General features: G+C 41.1%; 1 protein-coding gene across 4 annotated transcripts; it reads left to right on the top strand.

The window, feature by feature from the left end:
* The first annotated feature begins 3,658 nt into the window (after positions 1–3,658).
* Positions 3,659–26,779, top strand: LOC126335492 (uncharacterized). Of its 4 annotated transcripts, none has more exons than XM_049998823.1 (3): positions 3,659–3,854; positions 8,700–8,881; positions 26,016–26,779. In XM_049998823.1, the coding sequence occupies exons 2-3, from the start codon at positions 8,716–8,718 to the stop codon at positions 26,426–26,428; spliced, it is 579 nt and encodes a 192-aa protein (XP_049854780.1). In that variant the 5' UTR covers positions 3,659–3,854; positions 8,700–8,715; the 3' UTR covers positions 26,429–26,779. The 4 variants fall into 4 exon arrangements, with proteins under 4 accessions (XP_049854780.1, XP_049854782.1, XP_049854779.1 ...); XM_049998825.1 differs by having other exon boundaries at positions 8,684–8,881; XM_049998822.1 differs by having other exon boundaries at positions 3,659–3,938.
* The last annotated feature ends 46 nt before the right edge of the window (positions 26,780–26,825 follow it).

Raw genomic sequence — 26,825 nt, 5'->3', positions numbered from 1 at the left:
CGGAAGTCAAGGAAAATGGCATCTACATGGGAGCCTGTATCTAATATTTTATGGGTCTCATGAACAAATAAAGCGAGTCGGGTCTCACACGATCGCTGTTTCCGGAATCCATGCTGATTCCTACAAAGTAGATTCTGGGTTTCCAAAAACGACATGATACTCGAGCAAAAATATGTTCTAGCATTCTACAACAGATCGATGTCAGAGATATAGGTCTATAGTTTTGCGAATCTGCTCGACGACCCTTCTTGTAGACTGGGACTACCTGTGCTCTTTTCCAATCATTTGGAACCTTCCGTTCCTCTAGAGACTTGCGGTACACCACTGTTAGTAGGGGGGCAAGTTCTTTCGCGTACTCTTTGTAGAATGGAACTGGTATCTCGTCAGGTCCAGTGGACTTTCCTCTGTTGAGTGATTCCAGTTGTTTTTCTGTTACATGGACACTTATTTCGATGTCAGACATTTTTTCGTTTGTGTGAGGATTTAGAGAAGGAACTGCAGTGCGGTCTTCCTCTGTGAAACAGCTTTGGAAAAAGGTGTTTAGTATTTCAGGTTTACGTGTGTCATCCTCTGTTTCAATGCCATCATCATCCCGGAGTGTCTGGATATGCTGTTCCGAGCCACTTACTGATTTAACTTAAGACCAGAACTTCCTAGGATTTTCTGTCAAGTCGGCACATAGAATTTTACTTTCGAATTCACTGAACGCTTCACGCATAGCCCTCCTTACGCTAACTTTGACATCGTTTCGCTTCTGTTTGTCTGAGAGGTTTTGGCTGCGTTTAAACTTGGAGTGAAGCTCTCTTTGCTTTCGCAGTAGTTTCCTAACTTTGTTGTTGTACCACGGTGGGTTTTTCCCGTCCCTCACAGATTTACTCGGCACGTACCTGTCTAAAACGCACTTTACGATTGCCTTGAACTTTTTCCATAAACACTCAACTTTGTCAGTGTCGGAACAGAAATTTTTGTTTGGATCTGTTAGGTAGTCTGAAATCTGCTTTCTATTACTCTTGCTTAACAGATAAACTTTCCTCACTTTTTTATATTCATATTAACTTCCATATTCAGGGATGCTGCAGTGGCCTTATGATCACTGATTCACTGTTCTGCACATACAGAGTGGAAAAGTTCGGGTCTTTTTGTTATCAGTAGGTCCAAGATGTTATCTCCACAAGTCGGTTCTCTGTTTAATTGCTCGAGGTAATTTTCCGATAGAGCACTCAGTATAATGTCACTTGTTGCTCTGTCCCTACCACCCATCCTAAACATCTGAGTGTCCCAGTCTATATCTAGTAAATTGAAATCTCCACCTAAGACTATAACATGCTCAGAAAATTTATGTGAAATGTATTCCAAATTTTCTCGCAGCTGTTCTGCCACTAAAGCTGCTGAGTCGGGAGGTCGGTAAAAGGAGCCAATTATTAACCTAGCTTGGTTGTTGAGTGTAACCTCCACTCATAATAATTCACAGGAACTATCCATTTCTACTTCACTACAGGATAAACTACTGCTGACAGCGACGAACACTCCTCCACCGGTTGCATGCAATCTATCCTTTCTAAACACCGTCTGTGCCTTTGTAAAAATTTGGGCAGAATTTATCTCTGGCTTCAGCCAGCTTATTGTCACGTTTCTTCAAAGTTACTATCTATCTGTCTTTTTTGTGTGTACTTCTGCTGTGTCACATTCTTGATATATAATCATTTCAAAATATTTCATTCGGACAAATTCCATCTGATCCATGTCATTTCAAAGCACTCCATTTTCCAGTTACTAATATTGTTTCCATGGAACAGCAGAATTCTTTATTTCTCTGCCTCATTAACCGTGATCAGTATTTAGATCATATTCATTGTATTACACACACATATATCCTGCATATCAACACAGATCCGGGTCCATAACCTGATAAATTGAGATAGCTAAGACCATTCCTCAGGTGCACATGCGAAACGTCACTTGATAACAATTTATTTAATGACCTTATTACATTTCGCAACATTTGAATGTGTAAAAAGAAACAGAATTGCATGGCAGAGACAGTGTAGCAACAGAATAAAAAGATAATATGGCAAGGTTGCCACCGAAAAAGGAAAGGGACATAGGTATTGAAAAAACATTAATTTCAGATATTTCAATTGCTGCCTTCAACAATTCTAATTATATTTTTTACCACAGATCTGATACGTGTTGTGTCCCTTCAGTAGTTTGGTTGTGCTTGGAAGAAATTTTTTCCTGTGCCGTTGCGTGCATTTTCTAATACTTCCGATAGTTCCCTCTATGTGTGTGTAAAAAGGACTGTTTCGATTGCCCTTACATTTTATATTGTATGTTTGTATCACTCTGAAATAGGACTACTGCTCCAGGACGTATTAAGGTCGTTTCCACGTCGATTTGGGTGGACTTTCTATTACGCAAAACAATATAATCTTTATTTTGTTCTACAGTTTGCTCCAGGTTATTGTAATACAAAACCTGTGCAGTAAACTTGTCAGTTTTATTCAGCAATTTTTTTGCTTTCGATTGCTGGTTGTCTTTCATTGCAACTGTCTCGTCAGATCAATGTTTACTTTTCCATTTACAGTCGAAACTATGTGCTTGTTGTATTCATTTTTCTTAATTATGGCAACAGCAAGGCTCCACAATGCCGTAGGTGTTCTGCTGTAAGCAGTGGACAAATTGAAATGCACATTGATGGACACTGTAGTGGTAAACTTCTGTGGCTGTTGTTATAAAACATATTTAACAGAGTTATGTCGTAAACATTAAGTCTCATGTAACTACAAGATTAATTTGTGAACATATGGCAACTAGTTACTGTTTACTGATTTTTTAACTTAGGCTCTACTACAAGAAATTTATCATAACTGTCTGTTCTGGTAGCTGATTCACTACATTATACCATTTATTTCCATAAAAATACGCAGGTGAATCATGATATTGTGGCTGTAGGGTGCCCTTATCACCATCTATTTCATCGCGTCAAAAAATGAGACGTTTTGAGGCTCATTTCGACCAGTACTGTCAAAAATATCAGAGACCGCTAAAAAAATGTAAAATCGGTGATGCATCCCTTATGAAAATGTAAGCACTATGACGGAAAGTTCCTAATACCAAACACATAAAAATATCCAGTATAAAAAATATCCCATATGCTTTAGATTTGTATGGTTTTAATTGTAAATATAAGTCTTCACAGGAATCATTGTTGAAATGTAATATTGATGACATGTGACTTCATGATTAAACTACAGAGATTCAGAATCTTGAAACTGTTCAGTATTGGTTCCTTTCCCGAATTTATTTGTGCAAACAATACTGCACAGTTCTTCATTTTTTTTCTTGCGCTTTCACTGGAATGTGTAGACGGTACAGTTACGACTAACAAATATTGTCAGCGTGTAAGTACAAGTTTCAATTATTGTATGTATACACCAATAAATATATAATGTTAGGTCTGTATCCTTACAAGCCACAATACTGTTCAACTACTACTACTATCTTAGCACACTCTTATCACCGTGGTCCAAAATATTTTTTTCCCTGTTTATTGGCTTCTAGATACAAACATTTTAGCCATCAAACCTAAAGGTTCAAATTTTCCCGCGCCTGCAGTATCTCCTGGGAGACTAGTTATTATTACAAGGTCTTTGGAGCTTAATTTGAGTCTCAAGTATCGATACACTTGTGCTAACGCTAAGAATAAACTTGAGCGGCCTATCAGCTGCATGGTGATTTGTGACAGTTGTCAAACAGCAGTCAATTTTGGAGTACCATTCTCTTAAAGACATTGTTAATAAAGTCGATACAGAAAGTCTGTAGTTCCGTATTCCTCTGTGGATTTGTACTGACAAGTAAATATTGTTATGTTTTGCATGTTCTCGTGTAATGCAAGGGACGTACAATCACAGATGACTAAGCCCCAGCTGCTAAAGAAAGTAAGCCTTTCACAGAATCGTTTACTTTCTCTCAGAACTTTTTAGTGACAGAACAGTGGTCAGATGTGATCACTGATGAAATTCCGGCACTTCCTAAGTTTCACGTCTTCCAATTCTAATTTCTAACAATTTCCTGTGTAATGGATTTATATTAGTTCTTTTTTTTGCGCTGGTATACATTTACAAGTTGTATGTAATAGAGCCCTTGAGAAAGAATACCGAGGTGAAATAAAATAGCCGATGAAGAATAAGGAAGAATGTTGACATAGAGCCCGCCGTACAAGTTGCCTCGTGCATCATTTTCCCTTTAAATCTGTGCAATTTCTCGTACCCCGTAAATTAGATTTAGATCAAGCAAGTTCATATGTTCCATACGAATAATTGATACTGAAGTATGTTGCCTTGCGATATGATGTAGGAGTCTGTGCTTATTGTGTTGTTCCAGTTGATTCCAACGTTGTGTTTTATGGCAAGGCGAGGGGGGGGGGGGGGGGGTTGTGGCTAGAACTAAACAAAAATTATTCTCATCAACCCGCTATTTTGCATATCTCTGTTGAACGCAGCAATGTCAGTGTAATATTAAAATTATAATTTTTACAATGCCATATTGGATACATGTAGTTTGCTACCTTACGTTTGCCCCATAGCACTCCTGTTTTGACTGAAAGAGTCGAGTCTCAAGTCTGGTACACAGTAGTTGAACTGTTGTACATTTTCTCATGTCTCTTATTTGGTGCAACTCAGATATGGTTCTCTGCTTCCACCATATAGACTAATGTAGTAGTTTAATAAAGTAGCGGGTTTCAAAATGTATTTTAGCCAATCTTCTTATTGTTTAATTTTGGGGTTCTATCCTTGCACATGTGTACATTGCCTATTTCTCATTTACAGAGAAAGGAAATTTTAGATTTCTATGATTTTTAATTGTAAATATAAGTATTCACAGGAATCATTGTTGGAATGCAATATTGATGACATGTGACTTCATCATGATTAAAATACAGGGATTCAGAATCCTGAAACTTCAGTATTGGTGCAAGTCTTTGGTTGCAAAAGCTCTACATACTTTCTTCAATATGTAGTTTGTTAATGATGATCATTTCAGTCTTTGTTAATAGAATTGTATAAGAAACCTCCAAAATCTTGGCTATTTTTTTTCTATTAAAAAGTGTGATATGAAAGTTACTGTTTGAAACTGATTAACAAACTAAATAGCAGTTTTAGGCTAGTAATATATTGCTGTAGTGATTATAATGGACACAGTAAGAGGAGGATAAACAAATTCATTTATAGGGATTATCATCTGTTAGGAAAGAAAAATAGTGAGAGGGGTTATGGAAAACAAAACAAAGAACTGAAAATATAATGTGAATAAAGGGTACTTTAGCTTCATTTTACTTAACTTGGGGTTACATGCATATATTGAATTGATTAAAATAAACTACTGTGTTTGCATTTTTCCCCATACTGGTTTCCAGCTAGATAAACATTTTCGTTGTTGGGGCAGCTTTAATGTGAAACATTGTTAGGAGAAGCTCGACTGGATGGTGTGGTTATCATACTTGAAACACTTTATACTGAGTGCTACCTGTTCGTTCTGCCATATCCACCCCAAAATTGATATTTTTTTCTTATCCCGTCCTTTGTAATACCCTTCTATGACCATACATGCAATTCCGAGTGACTACTCTTCCATAATTTGCACCATTTCCAGTAGCTCAGATTGGAACCTTCTCTGTTTAATTATTAGGAGATATCACACATATCCAACATTTCTAAATATTTAATACTGATCTGTGACCCACCACCGTTGTGTCTTCGATTAAAAATTTGCTGATTTCCACATTGCTGTGAAAGTTTTGTTTCAACATTGCACTTGTTTTGAATCTTTACAGGGGTCTGACATATATGATTGGACCCTCACTCCCTTTCTTCATTCTATGTATGCATTTCATATGTGAATTTATTGCAATACTTTATTTTTTTCGTGTAAATTATCTTCAAATTTAGGCCCTACAACAGAGGAAATACAGCATCAATAATTATAGATTTACCAGTGTTTGATTGCTGTAATAGTAGATCTTGTCTGTCAAATTTCGCAACTTCGATGTAGGAGATATTTTCTTGAATTCAGAACAACATTCTTGTGTTCTTAATAAGATATAGCATTACATAATGAGGAGTCATATTTCATATCTAGCCATTGACAGACTTCTCTCATATCCAGTCCATATCACAAATGAGTGACACATCAGTTTTGGGCTACAAAAACTGTATACAAGCCACCATGTGAAGGAACTTTTTTGCCAGTTAATAATTTACTGAGGAAATGGAGGAATTTTCCTTGTAGTTCCTTTTTCTACTGCGTGAACAGGATTTGTGGAATGCTTATGAAGTCCAGTTCACAGACATCTGAGGTAATATGAATCAGCACAGTAAAATTGGTCATTGTGACCCACTGGCAGTAAGAGATATTGTATTTGGATTTACCCACGATTCCACTAGAATTAAGTTGTCCAATTTATGGGAATTAAGTTACCCAATTCATTGGTGTATCAACACAAACTGTCCAACATGTGCATAAGAAATGGTGTACCACTCTTGGCTGGAACCAGAAATGAATGCGCTGCCTTGTCAATGCCAGTCAGTTTCAAACTGACAGGAATTGTTGCTGTCAGTGAATGCAAATCCATTTCAACCAGTTTCCGAGTGAACATTGTGAAGGTAACTTCATTCAGTGGGCAGGTACCGCACGAAAGGTCATTGATCGCAGTAGCACATAAAGCTACATGTGTTCATTGAGCCAAATACAGAAACTGTATGGTAATGGATTGGTGAGAAGCATTTAATGTTGTCTGCACAGTCACAATTTTGCACTTTTCAAGTAACACAAGGCATCAAGTGGTCCGCTGAAGTTTTCAGCCTGCAATGTGTGTAGGGCCAATCCAAGCTGGAGGTGGTTCTGTGGTGTTTTTGAGATGTTTTTGGAACATGACATGGGCCCACTCGTTCAGTTTACTATGAACATGGACCAGGATGTTTATTTTAACATTTTCAGTGACTAAGTGTTGTCCCAGCTTCTACATCTTCATGAGGGATGTGCTGTGGACACCCACATCTTCGAAGATAGGAACAGCTCTGTTCACAGGGCCACACACGAATGCTCCTGGTCTGATGAACTGTCAGGCACCATTTCACATCTCGACTGGCCCTCCAAATCATGCGATATTATACAATAAAAAAATGTCCATTGTAGTGGGCCCGGTTTTGATTCCTGCCCCAGTTGGAGAGTTGCTCTGCCCCGGTGGTGGATGTTGTGTTGTTGTTATCATCATTATCATCAACAACACCACCACACTGGTCAACAAAGTGGCATCAAATGAGATGATTTTCACCAGATGGCCGAACTCCCTGAAAGGGGACTCCCGACCAGAGTATGCCATATGCACATTACATTTATACCAAGGATCGCTGTTGTCTAAATACTAATCGTTTTCTCGTTTCACTTGTGCATTTCAAATATTCATTAAATTCTGATTTTGAAATATGGATGACATGTTGATAATGAGTACCAGTACTGATGCAGTGGTTAAGGCCTTGTCTTTGCATTTGGAGTTAGTAGAGTTGAAGTCCCTGTCTCATCATTTAGATTTGGGTGTCACCAAAATCAATTAAGGTAAATGCTGGTGGCATAGTTCCTTTGAAAACGATGAAGCTGATTTTCAACACCATCCATTTCAGTCCAGGATTATCTCTAGCTCTATTGCAGTTATCTCCATTCCCACTTTTTCCATATTGATATTGCCACTAACATTTTCCTTTTTGTGTTAATCGAACTGATTTTATGGGAGCTGTGCACAGGAAATTTGGTGATCTAAGTCATATGTTCATAAGTTTTTGACTGTCATGTTTTTATTTTACTTGAACATTTCTATGCGTTAATTTTTGCTCCATAGCCGGCAGCTGTGACTGATGGCTCTACTCTGTACATCTTGTAATAAGTTGCAATCATAGTTGAAGAAAATTTAAAAATTTTTCTTTATTGGTAACCACAGTCATCCGAAAGTTTTTAAATGGCTGTAATTACAGCTCAGATAGTGATAAAATGGCCGTCTACAAAAAATATTATGAAGGTTATAGTCTAAATTTGGAAGGCGCTGCTCTTTTATTCAGTTCACAGTTTTCCCTTTACCAACAGGGCAACTGACTTTTGGAACGGCAGCCTGCAGGCTTTGCACTGTGCATTACTCTCACAGCTCTGTTCCAATTAAGGAAAATGTGTGAGCTAGGTGAAGAGTCTTGACCTGGGAAGGATACAATATAGCTTACACTATGAAACTGCATAGCATCCACTGCAAACAGTCTCTGTGCTTGTGCTGTATGTAAGTATGCATGAGGTGCATACTTTATTCTGCTTTAGTTGTGTAATGTGTCTGCCACTTTGTTGTTCTGTATACAGCGGCCTAAAAATTTTGTTTCTAATGCAGGACATATTTCAGAGCCATGAATTTTCATATTGGTCTCCATTTTCCTATTCACTAAATAAATATTTGGGAGGTTGTCATTTTGTATGTTGGTATCAGGTTACTTCTGCCGTACCAACAGCCAATTTACCTGTACCCATATTTATGACCTCTTGAATCTCATGATAAAATTTAGTGGATGGATCTCAGCATGTTTACTCTGTCATTTATTCATATTTTCTGTACTGTTGCATGAAGTATCAGTGCATCATTTGATTGCAGTCTCTTAATTTTACAGAATTTAGAACTGAAAAATGGTTGAAACGCATTATTCAACAGCATTTACACACATTTTACTAGCTGGCTCAACTCTGTGGGCTCTGAAGTCTACATTTAATGCTACTGAATATCCTTACAAATGGATATATGGAACATTTGTACCATTACTTGTATTATCCATTTTGGGCATATTCAGATTTGGTAAGTTGTTTTCTTTTTTTATTACTTTTAGATTACGATAATTTTAGTCTAGTCTCTGTACTGTTTGCTTCTTCACCCTTTTAAGAAACAGCTGTAGAGATAAATTCTTTGTAAATTATGTGCTGAGGTATTCTCATTTAATGATACAAATAGCTATCTATAGGTCGATAACAGAGAGCCATAGGCCTACTCTTTTAAGGAATTAAGAAGAAGAGTACAGAGAGAGAGGAGGAGGGGGGAATGCAGGGAGGGAAATAGGGAGAGGGAATGTGAGAAACTATGAGATACTGCTTAGAAACAAAATAAATATAGCAAATACGGATTTTTTTTATAGGTACAGAGTTGTGTATTAAGTTTACATATCAGTGGAAGGCAAGACAATTGTATTAGGTTGCTTGCCTGACATAAACAATAAAAACAAGCCAAGCATTATCTAAAAACGGCTCACAGCTTAGAACTAGAGGTCATCTCTCTTGCCACATTCTGCTGTGGTTTTGTGGATCCATCATGAATTTCACCAAGTGCCATGCAGCACATGTATGTAAAATTCTTTTCTTTCATGTTATTTATTATTATCAGCCCATTAGTTCAGATTGAATACTTATGTAGAAAAAATGCATTTTTTAGCTATAGCTGTAATGTCCCAAAAGATTATGTCATGTAACATAAGTGGAAGCATGCTAGCATTCCTATTTGCAGTGCAACAGAGTGAAAGTCTATTATTTATCAAATTTATAAAGTGCTTAGGATCAGTTGTTAATCTGTTTAATTATTCTCTTAATTTTTTGTATGGATATATTTGTCCCTTTATCATTGTACTTATGCCATCAGCAAACATCACATTTGCCAATGTCCATAGTAAATCATTTACGTGGTTCAAGAATGGCACTGCTGTCTCCAGAAACAGACAACAGCAACTTTGCAAGGGAAACACATGACTACATACAATCGAGTACTTATGGTTTAACATGACTGTCAAAAATAAACAGGGGACATTGCAAAGGGTTCACTGAATGGAATGTTTAAATATTGAAAGAGGGGTGATGGAAAAGGTACCCCATGAGGAAAAGTAAGGAAGGAAAATTAAGATTAGTAATATTACAACCGAAGAAAAAAAGACACACACTCTGAAAGACAGCTACCCTTCCCAATACTAACCCGCACGGGACTACTCCCTGGAGAGAGGGTACTTCACAAGGACAGAGCTGTTTATCAGTCTTACAGAATGGACACCACCAGCTTTGTCCCCCAGGCCCCGAAAATTGGTTTGAACACCCTACTATGAAAGCCAGTGGAGAGTGCTGCTAGTCAGATAGTCTGAACGAGACTATAACATGGACTTTCTAATTAGTCAAGCATGCAGTCCACTCTTAAATTCATTAGCTATGAAATGAGCTCAGTTTTCTTGTTATAGTTAAACTAACGACCCCCATAAAACTGGACAAGTTCAACTATATTATCTTTTTCTCCATTGCAAAAATTTGCTGCAAGCATTTCTCTGTTAATAGTTAGACTATAAATAGAATCATAGAGCTGTTTGTTTGTACTTAACATATTACATTGGATACACATTGTGTGCTCACATCACACAGGAACTGTTCATTCAATTAGTTACCACAGAAAAAAATGTCTTTTAACAGTTGTTCATTTGCAAGTTATCACTAGTTGTGTTTCTACATTATTCCTCGTGTGAATGGACATTCTTCTTTTTATTCTCTGGAGGTGACTTATTAATTATATTCATGACCAGAGCCCTGAAAAATGCAAAAATTTGTCTTGACAGCGGCATGTAAGATAATGGATATCCTAACATCAGCAAAAAGATATTTGCATTACTTCTCTCTTTTCCACCTAATTATTGGATAGTAATGGATATTCTGACAGAGATAATTTCACTGAATTAATTGTATGATACTAATGATTAGTGATTGTAAACTCTGAGCTGTAACTTGTTTTTGTGCAATACTATAGTGTATTGACTGTAAGCTGTGTGAATGCTGCTATCACCCTGACATGCCAGAGAATACAGGTTCAGGAAAGCCTATGGAGAGTGAGACAGTGCTCCTGTTAAATAGATTCATTTTACTTCCCTCTCTGTTTCATTTCACATCTGTCTCTTACTCCTAATGATGCAAATTCTGACAGTTAGGATCTTGCTTAACTAAATAGTAGAATTTAATTAGTATAAATGAATTGTATTCCAATAATGTTAATTCATAACTTGTTGTTGAAATGACATGATCAGTAGATTAGTAAACCAGTACATTTCTTTAGTATATTCTAACGGCTATACATCTTCAGGATTTCCTTTTGTCTTATTAAATTACTCCTTTCCTTATTTTACAAGTATGGCAGACTACTTGTTTTAATTTTAGGTCTTAATGTGTTACGTTCCTTGTAACAGTATTTGAATAAACTAAAATATGACTTGACAAACGTACATCTGGAATGAGGCGATTAGTGTCACACATCCGTATGTCTATTCACAATTGCCAGGTTATTAATTTGGCATAACAATTTTTACCACATGGTGCTTGTAAACAGTTTATACATTACATGAGCCTAACTTGAAGCTCATGTACTTTTTGCACCAACTACCACAATTACATTCTACTAGACCCAGTCCAGCCTAGAATGGATGACACTTTGGTCTTTGGATGTACTGCTTCTGCAAGTGACTTCATGCGATTTGTTTACCCTTCTGAATCCACAACTCTGTCATTCCTCTTACTACATCACATTATGATTTTCTCACCTAGCCCAACAATGGAATATTCCTGTGGTACTTGTAACTTAAGGTCACACATTACAATATTCTACTTTATCTACAAGAAAGCTACCAATTCTAATTACCCCAGCATGATCCCCTGCGGGTCCAGGGGTTAGAATAGGCCCGAGGTATTCCTGCCTGTCGTAAGAGGCGACTAAAAGGAGTCCCTCCCCCTCAAGGGGGTAGTTTTCGCCTGCGTCTGGAGACGGACGGTTCGACGACTTCTCTTTGTGGTCATTTTGGTTTTCGCTTATTCTGGTTTCTTCCTTCCTTTGTTTGGTTCCTTTCTTTGTCCTTCTCCCTCTCACTGTCTTCCTTACTTTTTACCTTGCCTTCTTCTTCTCTTTGCCTTCTTATTCTTCTCCTTGCCATCTTCTTCTTCTCCTTGCCATCTTCTTCTTCTCCTTGCCATCTTCTTCTCTTTGCCTTCTTGTCCACCCTCTGGTCTCCACCTCGGTGTTTGAGACAGTCTGTCCTTTCTCTCCCTCTCTCCCTTTCTTTCCTCCCTGTGCGTGCCTGAAGGCCGACCCACACGTTCGCATGCGTAGCCAGTGATGGGGTAATGCGTGATTCCCCACCCTGGGTAGATAAGTAAGGCATGCACGTACCCCCTGGTAAAGGCTGGGCCCAGGGAGGGGTGATTGCCTGAGCTGACACCTTCTGACCATGCCGATTGGTCCCTCCGTCCATTTCTCGGGAGGTGTGACCTGAGGTGTAAACATTCACCTAAGGCGGGAGTGCCCTCTGAGAGGGTCCCCACAAGGAAGGAGCGCGCCATCGGAGATGCTGGCAATCACGGGGGATTCCTCCGCAATGGATTTCTCTTCTTTTTCTCTCTTGACTTCTGCCCAAAAACGGAAACTTGACCAGCCACCAGCAACAAAAGTACTACCGTCTGCCCCAAAGTTCCTCGTAGTTTGTAGATCTGAGGACGGAAAGGATTTTTCCACTGTCAACCCTTTCGTTATTCAAAAGGTCGTAGATGCCATAGCCGGATCTGTCAAGTCTTGTAACAGGATGCGTAACGGTACCTCTTTGTTAGAAACTGAGAGAGCTTTCAGGCACTAAAACTGCTTCGGGCCACACTCCTGTATACGTTCCCTGTCCAGGTGGAGGCTCACCGCACTTTGAATTTGTCGCATGGTGTGGTATATACTCTATCACTTGACGGATTGACTGACGAGGAGATTCAGTCTTTCCTCACTGAGCAGGGTGTGACGACTGTCCATAGGGTCTTGAAAAAGGTCAACAATGACCTTGTACTGACCCAGACACTTTACTTGACCTTTGATAGTGTTCAGCTGCCGTCGCGCATCAAAGCGGGCTATGAGGTTATCTTTGTTCGCCCCTATGTCCCAACACCTATGCGCTGCTACCAGTGTCAGTGTTTTAATCACAACTCGCCAGTCTTGTTCTTATGCAGCTAAATGTGTCACTTGTGGCAGGGACGCCCATGAGGGTGACTGCCCACCTCTGTCTTCTCATTGCACGAACTGTCAGGGAGACCATGCAGCGTCCTCCCGCGACTGTCCCAGCTTCAAGGATGAACGCTGTATACAGGAAATTCGGGCCAATGAGAAAGTGTCCACCTTGGCTGCTCGCAAGCTATTTGCTAGTAGGAAGCCCATGCTGCTCCCAGCGGGGAAATACAGTACTGTCCTTGCCTCTCCTCGGACTACCAAGGAGGTGTCGACGCAGACATGCGATCTGACCTTTAGCACTATGGTCGTCCGTTCGGCCAGTGTTAAGATCGCCTGGTCAACATCTCCTCTTTCTCCCGCCACCCCTAAGACACAAGCACCTTTATCAGCTTCTGTCAAGACTAAGACCCAGAAGTCAGATGCAAGGGTCTTCAAGAAGGAACCGTCCCGTGCAGACTTCCTACGTACCTCAAACTCCCAGCCATGGACCAGTACTTCCACTAAATGACCTTCCAAGAAGGCTCGTAGGAAGCAAAGTTCTCCTCCTCTGCCACGGCGCGTTTCTTCTCCTGTGCCACCTAGTGGTTGTTGCCCCAGGCCGTCATCCATTTCGCCTGGCCACACCGCTGGTAGCTGAACATCTGGCCGTTCACCGGTGGAGGAAGCTCCTCCTCTCGGTCATCTTAACAAGATGGCCGATGAACCTATTGAACAAATGGACGATGACTCTCCGCCTATTGATAGCAGCGGCAGTGCTCTCTTGAAGCAAGGCCCTCAGCGGCCTTCAAGGTGACCCCTTCTTGCTTCTCCTTTTTCTTTTTCTTCTCACGATGGCACTTCTTCACTGGAATATTCGCAGCATTCGCTCCAACCGAGAGGGCTTACAGTCGTAGCTCTGCAGGAAACGAAGCTACGCCCATGCAATCAAATTGACTTGGCACACTATGCCTCTGTGCGTTTTGACCTGCCCCCTGTGGCAGGTATTCCGGCTTTTGGAGGGGTTATGATGCTGGTCCAGGATGATATTTACTATGATCCCATCACATTGGACACCGACATGCAGGCAGTTGCCGTCTGGATTACTGTCCCCACTTTTACACTCCATCGTCATCTGCCGTTACCATAGCAGACATGATGCAAATTATTGCTCAGCTACCTGCGCCATTTTTGTTGACTAGAGACTTCAATGCCCACCATCCCCTTTGGGGCTCTCCAGCATCCTGCCCAAGACGCTCCCCGGTAGCAGACTTTTCAACCAGCTCAATCTTATCTGCCTCAATACTAGCGTCCCTACTTCTCTTTCGAACACAACTCACACCTATTCCCATTTAGACCTCTCTATATGTACTACCCAACTTGCACACTGGTTTGAGTGGTACGCACTTTCTGATACATATTCGAGCGACCACTTCCTTTGTGTTATCCATCTCCTGCATCATACCCCCTCTCCGTGCTCAACTAGTTGGAACATCTCCATAGCAGACTGGGGGCTCTTCTCTTCCAGGGTGACCTTTCAGGATCAAACCTTCGCAAGCTCCGATAGTCAGGCCACACACCTCATGGAAGACATTCTCACTGCTGATGAATATTCCATCCGTCACACTACTTCTTGTTCTCCACGTCACATACCAGTCCCCTGGTGGACTGTAGCATGTAAGACGCTTTACGTGCTCATCGACATGCTTTACGCACCTTTAAACACCACTTTATGATGGAAAAGTGTATCAATTATAAATGATTACGTGCGCAGTGTCGTCGTGTTATTAAAGAAAGCAAGAAAGCCAGCTGGGTTGCTTTCACAAGCACCTTCAACAGTTTTACTCCTTCTTCTGTTGTCTGGGGTAGCCTGCGCCGGCTATCTGGCACTAAGGTCCACTCACCTGTTCCTGGCTTCACGGTCGCGAATGACGTCCTTGTGGCCCCTGAGGATGTCTCCACTGCCTTCGGCCACTTTTTCACAGAGGTTTCGAGCTCCTCCCCCGAAAACAGGCAGAGGAGGCAAGGCCACCTAACTTCCGCTCCTCGAATCGTGAAAGTTATAATGCCCCACTCACCATGCGGGAACTCGAAAATGCACTTGCCCGGTCACGGTCCTCCGCTCCAGGGCCTGATTCTATTCTTATTCAGATGCTGAAGAACCTTTCTCCTGCGGGTAAAGGTTTTCTTCTTCGTACGTATAATCGCATCTAGATTGAGGGTCATGTTCCCACATGCTGGTGCGAATCTCTTGTTGTCCTGATTCCTAAGCCGGGAGAGGACAAGCACTTGCCTTCCAGTTATCGACCGATTTCCCTTACCTGCTGTGTCTGTAAGGTGATGGAATGAATGGTTAACTCTCGTTTGGTTTGGCTGCTCGAATCTCGACGCCTACTTACCAATGTACGATGTGGATTTCATAGGCCCCGCTCTGCAGTTGACCATCTGGGTACCTTGTTGACCTTCATTATGAATAACTTCTTGTGGAAGCGCCCGACCGCGGCTGTGTTCTTTGATTTGGAGAAGGCTTACGACACCTGTTGGAGGGTGGACATTCTCTGCACCATGCATACATGGGGCCTTCGCGGTCACCTCGCTCTTTTTATTCATACCTTTTTAATGGATCGACAGTTCAGGGTACGTGTGGGTTCTGTCCTGTCCACGTGTGGGTTCTGTCCTGTCCAACGCCTTTCGCCAGGAGAATGGGCTGCCACAGGGCTCAGTTTTGAACATCGCTCTCTTCGCCATAGCAATAAATCCAATAATGGATTGCCTCCCAGCTGATGTACCAGGCTCCCTTTTCATGCATGATTTTACCATCTATTGCAGCGCGCAGCGTACATGTTTCCTGGAGCACGCTGAAATTTCCTGGAGCGCTGTCTTGACCGTCTTTACTCCTGGAGTGTCGCCAATGGCTTCCGTTTTTCCGTCTGTATCGACTTCTGGTGCTACAAAGAGTTTCTCCCACCATCCTTACGACTCGGTCCTGTTGCTTTCCCATTCATGGAGACAACAAAATTTTTAGGTCTTACATTTGACAGGAAACTTAGCTGGTCTCCACATGTCTTATTTGGCTGCCCGTTGTACCCGTTCTCTAAATGTCCTCCTTGTTCTCAGCAGTATGTCGTGGGGAGCGAATCGAACCGTCCTACTTTGCCTCTATCGGTCGATCGTCTGCTGAAAGCTGGATTATGGGAGCTTCGTATAGTCCTCTGCATGGCCGTCCATCTTATGCCGCCTCAACTGTATACAACATCGGGGTTTACGTCTTGCGATCTGAGCGTTCTATACTAGTTCCGTCGAGAGCCTTCATGCTGAAGCCGGTGAATTGCCACTAACCTACTGTCGCGATATACTGCTTTGTCGGTATGCCTGTCGGCTATTGTCAATGCCCGACCACTCGTCGTATCGTTCCTTTTTTGATGACTCTCTCGACCATCAATATGTTTTGTATGTATCTGCCCTGCTACCCCGTGGAGTTCGCTTTCGTTGCCTCCTTCAGCACCTTGATTTTTCACTCCCTGCAACCTTTCGAGTGGGCGAGAGCCAAACACCACCTTGGGATCCAACGCTTTCTTCAGCAGCTGGCAGACAATGGTTCTCCGGTTACCTTTATGTGGGTTCCTGGCCATGTCGGTATCCCTGGGAACGAAGCTGCAGATGCTGCGGTCCTCCAACCTCGGACAGCTTGTTGTTGTGTCCCTTCATCAGATGGTAGCAGGGTCATTTGTCGGCGCATTTTATGCATGCCGACAACAAGCTTCCGGCCTTGAAACCTCTTCCCACAGCTTGGATGACCTCTTCACGCCCTTCTCGGTGGGAGGAGGTCATTTTGGCCCGATTACGAATTGGACACTGCCGGTTCAGCCATCGCCATCTGCTGACGGCTGCACTGGTGCCCTTTCTGCCCATGTGGGCAATTGCCGACGGTATGCCACATTTTAACGTCCTGTCCAAATTTTAATACACTGCGCGTTGATCTTGGCCTGCCGTGTACTCTGGATGCCATTTTAGTGGATGACCCAGGCATATTCCATATTGCCTTAAGGGCAACTTAATGCCTTGTTGAAGCTCTATACTGGGTTTTATATTGTAGACATACTACTTATCTGATCTTAATGTTTTTTCTGCTGCCTGTGTGTGTTAGTTTTCATGACTGTCACTCTCTATGCTTGTCAGATTGCCCAGTTTATAAGAAGGAAAAGGAGATACAGCAGTATATGTCCTTCGATCATTTATCCTACACTGAGGCATATTAGAAATATGACCATCTTCACCCTGTCTTGATGTCATCTAACTTTGTCTCTGTTATGTTCTTTCCTTGTCCTCAACCCAGTTCCTCCCCCTCTCCTCTTTCCCTCTCCTACGATTCCCATGTCTAACCCTCCAGGTGCCTTTCCATGCTTATTCAATGAACTGTAGTGGATACTACCTCCATTTACTGGAGTTGCAATTCCTTATTTCCTTTTACTCAGCAGCTTGTGCCATTCTCCAGAAATCTCATTTTATTGATGGTTACACACTGACCCTTCATGAGTTCTGCACATTGTCAGAAACAGGCCAACCCTTTGAGGGCTTCTGGTGGCATTTTCACTTGATCCATATGGGCATTGCTAGTACATTCTCCTTGACCTGTCTGGGGGCAGATGTGTGGCTTTACGCCAAATCCCCTTTCACTTGATTGTATGCCAACTCTTTGGGGGGCTACCCCCCCCCCCCCCCCCCCCCCCCGTCTAATAAACTTCATGCAACTGACAAGACTCCCATTATAGGGCATTCTTCCCTTTGCTTTGCCCGGTGGGAATCTACCATCCTCTGCTGCCTTCATATCAGCTGTGCTAGGTTGACCCCTGGTTTTATACTCTGCAGTGAGTGCTCCCCCCCTCCCCTGCCCACACCTGCCTTTGTAGTTCCAGGGTCCCCCTCACAATGATCCATATTATGCTGGACTTCCCACACCTTTTGGCCTTTCACACTAAATACTCCCTCCCCCCTTTCTTGTTCCGGGTATTAGCAGATGAACTTTACATGGTTATACCTGTCCTTGGTTTTCTTTGTGGAAGTCAGCTGTAAGTACCTGAATGTCCCTCAGGAACTGGCGTCCCTCAGTTCGCATTGGCATTGCTTATGGAGGCCTTGGCTTTGCCTCCACACTGCCTTGGTTCTCCCCTCTTTTTCCCTATGTTTTGACTGGCCTGTTTTGTTTCCCCTTTTCTTGTGCCTTCTTCCCCTTATGGTGTGCTCATTGTATTGTGTTCATGGTTTCTCTGAGGTGCTCCTGCTGTTGTTGTTTCTCCACCTACCCCCTCCTCCTTTCCTGTTCTTTAATTTTCCTACTGCCCTGTCATTCCTTTTGCCCCTTTTCCCTTCGCCTTGACTGGAGTGTGCTGTTTGTGTAGTTCTTCCCTGGACTTCTGCCTCCTCAGTTCATGGAACTGATGACCTTGCACTTTGGTCCCCTCCTCAAATCAACCAACCAATCAACTAACAATCTTAATGGTTTTGTAACTCATTATTGTGTGAGACCATTACATATAGACTAAACACTCATAAACCTGGTATAGGTACCACATCAGAATTTGATAATTGTGAGCATTTTCCATACTTTATTTCCATGACCTGACAGTTTTTCAACATTCTACTCTAAATTCACAGTTAATGGCTGTTAACTAAGCAAATAAATGAGTAAATGGTTTACAAAAGTATAAAAATCAGCTTTCCCTTAACTCTAGAGCGAGGGCACTGTCTTAAAAAATCTGTTCTGCAACATCAAAGATTTATCGTTTCCTTTCAGTGAAATATGTGAAGCCAAGTTACATCTTTCTTTTTCTGGATACATGATGCCACATAATATTTTCTTTACAGTTGTTAGCATGCATTACCCTATACCCTTGCAACTGCACTGTATTGTATACCTGTGCTTGGAACTTTGAGAACACCTTCAGGGTGTGACTTACCAATAATTTCCCACAGTCCATTGTTCCTTCAACAAAACTTTTCCAACTTTCTTTTTAGTCTGGAGCTACAACCATGTGTCCATACCACCACTAAATCACATACATGCAATTCAGATGTGCGGTCCAATACATTATGCTTTTTTCAACCTCTGTTCAGCACTGACAGTCATTGCTCCACTAGGCTCTTGAGAATTGTGAGCTTTTCTTGACAATCAGATGGCCATTTTAGTTAGGTAACAGAGGTGCAGCCAATATTTTTCTTCCCAAAAGTTCTAATGGTGCCAAGTGTGCATAAGGTGTGGTAGTTTATTTATCAGTGCTTCACTCTCCTGCAGCTTTTCTACTCACTGGGTGACTTCTAGGATACTGAAGCTCATATATAAAGGAGATCATGTATAGAGCAGTATTGTGAGGCCTGTTCTTGAGTAATGCTCAAGTGCTTTTGATTTGCACTGGGTTGAATGGAGAAAAAAAAAATACATTGAAGATATTCGTAGGTGTGCTGCTACATTAGTTACTTGTAGGTTTAATCAGCATACAAGTATTATGGAAATGCTCCATGAACTCAAATGGGAATTCCTGGAGGGAAGGTGATGATCATTTCGTGAAACATTATTAAGAAAGTTTAGAGAACCAACATCTGTTACTGACTGTAGAATGATTCTACTGCCTCTGATGTACATTTAATGTAAATACTGCAAAGGTGAGATAAGAGAAACTGAGGCTCATGTGGAGGCATATAGGCAGCCATTTTCCCCCACACACCATTTGTGAGTGGAACATAGTAAGGATTGATTAGCAGTTGTATATGTTGTCCTTCACCATGCACCATATGGTGGCTTACGGAGTATGGAAGTAGAATGATTTGTATCTCTGTTACCACTTTTCTTGTTACGGGATTTGGCAGTAGCAAGTTTCAGTCTATCTGGAAATATACCCTTTGAATGTGATGTATTGCAATGCAACTGAATATGTGAGTTGGGGGTGAAGGATGTCAGTGGCATGGGGTTTGAAGCAGCCATCCATGTCTCACACCCTCCTGAACCCTTGCCACAAGATCAGTCCAATACACACACCCAGCACATCCTTCTGTAGTCCTGTTACTTGCTTATCTTACCAGAGGCATGGCATCCTGTGAAAGCAGTCACATCATACTCATATAACAGTCCTGCTGTAACTTTTGTACAGAATTTTATGTGTATATGACAATCAGCCCGCAGTCCACCCAAATGGATGTCCACTGCCAAACTGTGGCTAAGAGTAGAATTGACCACACAGTGGCAGAACACACTGTTGAGGACAGTGTGTTTGATCTCAATGGCTACTTCATAACCCATGCCAGATGGGTCCTCCCCCCTCTCCCCCTGGCACCAGCTTCTCTGAATTATGTGGATGGGAACTGTCCTTTCAAACCATCCTTCAGTCCCGTAATCCTCATGGTCTCAATCTCTACTAACCCTGCCCCAAGACTCTAACTTCACACATCATGCAGCCATATCCTCTTTCCCTGAGTCTTCCCTTCCTTCATGCCCCCTCTAAACCACACCTCCCTGTCATTGGCTGCTGGATACAAGTTCCCTTGTCTGCACTGAGAATGAGGTCACCAGTGCCAGTGCTCCATTCCAACCCCATTGACCTCCCACTGCCTCTCCCTCACAGCCATCAGCCGCAGTTCTCCAACACAGTCATCTTTCTGCCTTCACCCAGTCCATCCAACACAACCCCTCAACCTAGTCAAGCCCCACTCCAACACAACCCCTCAACTCAGTCAAGCTGTGTGTGTGTGTGTGTGTGTGTGTGTGTGTGTGTGTGTGTGTGTGTGTGTGTTCGAGCAAAGCTTCATCTGGAAGCTAGCAAACTTCTCACTTTTGTTTATGTGTCTTCTTTCAGTGACTCGACACTTGTACTATTCAGTAAGTAGTTCCCTTTACTCCTTACATTATTCTTATTTCTCGGACTGATTCTGTAAATTGATCTGTTGGTTTGAAAAAGAGATAGATTACCTACGGCAAATTTCATTAAGAAATAGTGTACTGGGAAGCAGCAGTTAGTATCCCTAGTTCCTTGAACAGGGTTCTGTAGGATGTTGTATTTGACGTATGTATCCCTGAGCCAGTGAACTCAGCATTGCTTTGCAATTGCTAAATATGTATGGGAATTGGATGTATGTCCTAATCTCCTTCTCCTACCCTCTCTCTATCCCTCTCCTCCTCTCCCCTTTCCTTTGTCCCTCCTCCTCCTCCTCCTCCTGCCCCCCTCTCCCCCCTCCCTATCTCCGTCCAACTCCTTTTCCTCCAACCTGTCTTGGTCTATCAGCCTCCCCCGCTCCCTCTACATCTTGTGTCCCACACTCTCTACCCATCTCTCCCTGCCTCATCTTCCTGTACTCATATCGCCCTTCCTCTTCTTTATACCCATGTCCTTCCCCCTTCTCATATCCATTTCCTCTCCCTTGTCTCTCCATATCCTCCTCCCTCCATGTCTCTGACCTTATTTATTGTTATTGCAAACGGAATCTTGATTGGGAGCAGAAGTCAGAACGAAGCAGTAAATTGGTTGGAATCATTACAGAGGGAGACCTTTATAACTGCTGGATCTGTGAGGATAGGAGCTTTAATGACAGTATTTTGCATGATTTTAATCTACAAAAAGGTTGGATTGTAAAGTTAGCCATAAAGATAACTTTCCTGTTTTCTGTTAAAAATGAGTATGAAAAGAAAAACAAAACTACACATTTTCACAGCACAACTTAGCTTGTCCTTTCTCTCAGTTGGTTTTAAGAGAAAGTGTTTATTGTATTATAATTACTCACTTTGCCTCCAAACACTGTCTGTGCTCTTCGTCAGTCACATTGACTTGACACACATGTAGTTGGCTTGCGTTGCACGTGCCGACCGATATTTTGAAGCCTCACTGGTGGCATTTTTTTCCAAAGAAATAAACCGCAAACTGAAAGTTTGCAACACGCCAAATTGCCATGAACTGACATCAGTTTAATCTTTGCATCACACCGAAGATACAATCTCCACCAATACCACATGTTTGACTATCTGTTTGGTTGACATTCCAAATTATTTTGTGCATAAGCTCCACCTGGGTGAGCCAATCTAGACTGCTTTCATCGTTCTGGACTCATAATGGATTGCAGCTGAGAAATTCATATTCAATTTGCCTCAAAACCTATATATGCTCTTCATCAGCATCATTGACTCAACAGTCGTGTAGTTGGCCTGCAAAGCACGAACACTGACCAATATTTCAGTGCCTCACTGGTGGCATTTTTTCCACAGAAATAAACCACAAATGAAATCAATTTAATGATTGCAACATACTAAATTAACACAATTGACATCAATTCAATCTTCACAGCACACCAAAGATATGATCACCAACAATAACACACAGAAGTGTCACTTTCAATTGTATTCTTTTTCGCAAAATATTAATACTCAACATGGAATTTGATATTGTTATAAAAGCATTCAACAGCAGAAGTCAAACTGAATATAATATTTTTTTTAAATGAAAACATATAACTGCAGAACTGTAAACTGACCACCGCATTTCTTAAATTAAGATTTTCATACAAAAATACCATCCAGATTTCTGATTTTTCCAGTGGATTTTCCAAAAATTATCTTTCATGCAAACCCTGTAATGTCAATTATGGACACGACAAAAGAAAAATCAGCCAAGCCATTCTCAAGTGATGGTCTTCCAAATATGTGGCAATGAATTTTTATTTAAGTAGATATATTTGGTCCTCAGACAGACTTAATAAATATAGATCATGTAAGCAGACAAGAAGGTCATAAACTTTTTTTAAATCCTGTAACTTTCTAATACATCATGCTAAGTTTATTGAAAGAGGTTTATTTTGAGCATGATACATGTCGTTATCAGGAGAAGGAAAACTGGTGTTCTATGGATCGGAGCGTGGAATGTCAGATCCCTTAATCGGGCAGGTAGGTTAGAAAATTTAAAAAGGGAAATGGATAAGTTAAAGTTAGATATAGTGGGAATTAGTGAAGTTCGGTGGCAGGAGGAACAAGACTTTTGATCAGGTGAATACAAGGTTATAAACACAAAATCAAATAGGGTAATGCAGGAGTAGGTTTAATAATGAATAGGAAAATAGGAATGCGGGTAAGCTACTACAAACAGCATAGTGAACGCATTATTGTGGCCAAGATAGATACAAAGCCCACACCTACTACAGTAGTACAAGTTTATATGCCAACTAGTTCTGCAGATGACGAAGAAATTGAAGAAATGTATGATCAAATAAAAGAAATTATTCAGATAGTGAAGGGTGACGAAAATTTGATAGTCATGGGTGACTGGAATTCGGTAGTAGGAAAAGAGAGAGAAGGAAACGTAGTAGGTGAATATGGACTGGGGCAAAGAAATGAAAGAGAAAGCCGCCTGGTAGAATTTTGCACAGAGCACAACTTAATCATAGCTAACACTTGGTTCAAGAATCATAAAAGAAGGCCGTATACATGGAAGAAGCCTGGAGATACTGACAGGTTTCAGATAGATTATATAATGGTAAGACAGAGATTTAGCAACCAGGTTTTAAATTGTAAGACATTTCCAGTGGCAGATGTGGACTCTGACTACAATCTATTGGTTATGACCTGTAGATTAAAACTGAAGAAACTGCAAAAAGGTGGGAATTTAAGCAGATGGGACCTGGATAAACTAAAAGAACCAGAGGTTGTACAGAGTTTCAGGGAGAGCATAAGGGAGCAATTGACAGGAATGGGGGAAAGAAATACAGTAGAAGAAGAATGGGTAGCTTTGAGGGATGAAGTAGTGAAGGCAGCTGAGGATCAAGTAGGTAAAAAGACGAGGGCTAGTAGAAATCCTTGGGTAACAGAAGAAATATTGAATTTAATTGATGAAAGGAGAAAATATAAAAATGCAGTAAATGAAGCAGGCAAAACGGAATATAGACGTCTCAAAAATGAGATCGACAGGAAGTGCAAAATGGCTAAGCAGCGATGGCTAGAGGAAAAATGTAAGGATGTAGAGGCTTATCTCACTAGGGGTAAGATACGGCGTACAGGAAAATTAAAGAGACCTTTGGAGATACGAGAACCACTTGTATGAACATCAAGAGCTCAGGTGGAAACCCAGTTCTAAGCAAAGAAGGGAAAGCAGAAAGGTGAAAGGAGTATATAGAGGGTCTATACAAGGGCGATGTACTTGAGGACAATATTATGGAAATGGAAAAGGATGTAGTTGAAGATGAAATGGGAGATACGATACTGTGTGAAGAGTTTGACAGAGCACTGAAAGACCTGAGTCGAAACAAGGCCCCCGAAGTAGACAAAATTCCATTGGAACTACTGACGGCCTTGGGAGAGCCAGACCTGACATCTGGTGAGCAAAATGTATGAGACAGGTGAAATACCCTCAGCCTTCAAGAAGAATAGAATAATTCCAATCCCAAAGAAAGCAGGTGTTGACAGATGTGAAAATTACCGAACTATCAGTTTAATAAGTCACAGCTGCAAAATACTGACGCGAATTCTTTAGACGAATGGAAAAACTTGTAGAAGCCGATCTCGGGGAAGATCAGTTTGGATTCTGTAGAAATGTTGGAACACGTGCTTCAATACTGACCCTACGGCTTATCTTAGAAGCTAGATTTAGGAAGGGCAAACCTACGTTTCTAGCATTTGTGGACTTAGAGAAAGCTTTTGACAATGTTGACTGGAATACTCTCTTTCAAATTCTGAAGGTGGCAGGGGTAAAATACAGGGAGTGAAAGGCTATTTACAATTTGTACAGAAACCAGATGGCAGTTATTACAGTTGAGGGGCATGAAAGGGAAGCAGTGGTTGGGAATGGGGTGAGACCCTCTCCCCGATGTTATTCAATCTGTATATTGAGCAAGCAGTGAAGGAAACAAAAAAAAAATTTGGAGTAGGTATTAAAATCCATGGAGAAGAAATAAAAACTTTGAGGTTCGCCGATGACATTGTAATTCTGTCAGAGACAGCAAAGGACTTGGAAGAGCAGTTGAACGGAATGGATAGTGTCTTGAAAGGAGGATTTAAGGTGAACATCAACAAAAGCAAAACGAGGATAATGGAATGTAGTCGAAATAAGTCTGGTGATGCTGAGAGAATTAGTTTAGGAAATGAGACACTTAAGGTAGTAAAGGAGTTTTGCTATTTGGGGAGCAAACTAACTGATGATGGTCGAAGTAGAGAGGATATAAAATGTAGACTGGCAATGGCAAGGAAAGCGTTTCTGAAGAGAAATTTGTTAACATCTAGTATAGATTTAAGTGTCAGGAAGTCATTTCTAAAAGTATTTGAATGGAGTGTAGCCATGTATGGAAGTGAATCATGGACGATAAATAGTTTGGACAAGAAGAGAATAGAAGCTTTCAAAATTTGGTGCTACAGAAGAATGCTGAAGATTAGATTGGTAGATCACATAACTAATGAGGAAGTATTGAATCGGATTGGGGAGAAGAGAAGTTTGTGGCTCAACTTGACCAGAAGAAGGGATCGGTTGGTAGGACATGTTCTGAGGCATCAAGGGATCACCAATTTATTATTGGAGGGCAGCGTGGAGGGTAAAAATCGTAGAGGGAGACCAAAAGATGACTACACTAAGCAGATTCAGAAGGATGTAGGTTGCAGTAGGTACTGGGAGATGAAGCAGCTTGCACAGGATATAGTAGCATGGAGAGCTGCATCAAACCAGTCTGAGGACTGAAGACCACAACAGCAACAAAAACAATAACATTTTTCTGTACCTCTTTTAAAACACACTGTGTGAATGTGACACACCTTGCATTTGCCTTCTTACACATGAAGTAGTTTTTTAGTTTCTGTGGTTTGTTATAAGCTAGACTGCTAATCCCATTTGCAACCGATGTATTTTGTGGTTACTATTTAATATAAGTTTGTCTTATCATTAGTAAAAATTGCTTCTTTCTTACAACATAAGCAGTTCTTCAGTTTTAATATTATGGTTTTACGTTGCAGGTAACCCACAATATGGGCATAAGTTGAGAACATTGTATAACAATATTCTGTTTCTGAGTTCAACCTTGTGTTTCCCATGCTTGGCAACAGAGCTTCATCTCTATTATGGCTATGATGGCAACTTTGCACTTATGAATATAGTAGCAGCAGTGTTTCCTGTTGTGTGTTATTATGTTAGTAAAAAACCTAGTGACTATATGTCTGACATGTCATTAATTTTAAGTTTACTTTTTGTGTGTTATATAGGCTATGTGGCAAGAAATTACTATGCTTTAGCTGCTGCCCTTTGTTATGCAGCAAACTTTTTTGTGATTGGTACGTGTGGTACCTTTGCTGATATGCCAGCTGTGGAACTTTTCACAGTTGGTCTTTGTTTTTTTAACTGGTTCACTGCCAGAGCTGTAAAAGACTGATTACCTGATATTTGAAAATTTACACCGTCACTATGGTTGCCTAACATCCATTAATGAAGATTCCTGTTTGATTGACATGTTTTGTTGAATTGAGGAAAATATTTTTATGCCCTTCGCAGCAGCAGCAGCAACATCATCATATGAAAACACATTAAAGAGTTTTTCACTACCTCACTTGGTAAATATTTTCATATGTATGCTCTTAACAGTCAGTGTAATCCAAGCTGTAATGAACAAGAAATGTATTTTGAAATTAATATTCATGGATATATTTTGAATATCATTTTACTGTTTTAAGAACTCTGTGAAGCATATTTTGTAAGCCCTAAAATAAATTATTTGATAAAGTAAGGCTAGTGTTCATCTTATGCTTCCTTTGGTGGCTGATTTACCACTT

The sequence above is a fragment of the Schistocerca gregaria genome, chromosome 2 (assembly GCF_023897955.1).
Source record: "Schistocerca gregaria isolate iqSchGreg1 chromosome 2, iqSchGreg1.2, whole genome shotgun sequence".
NCBI lineage: Eukaryota > Metazoa > Arthropoda > Insecta > Orthoptera > Acrididae > Schistocerca > Schistocerca gregaria.
The sequence above is the reverse complement of the archived record's forward strand: the minus strand, read 5'-3'. Positions and strand labels throughout refer to the sequence as shown.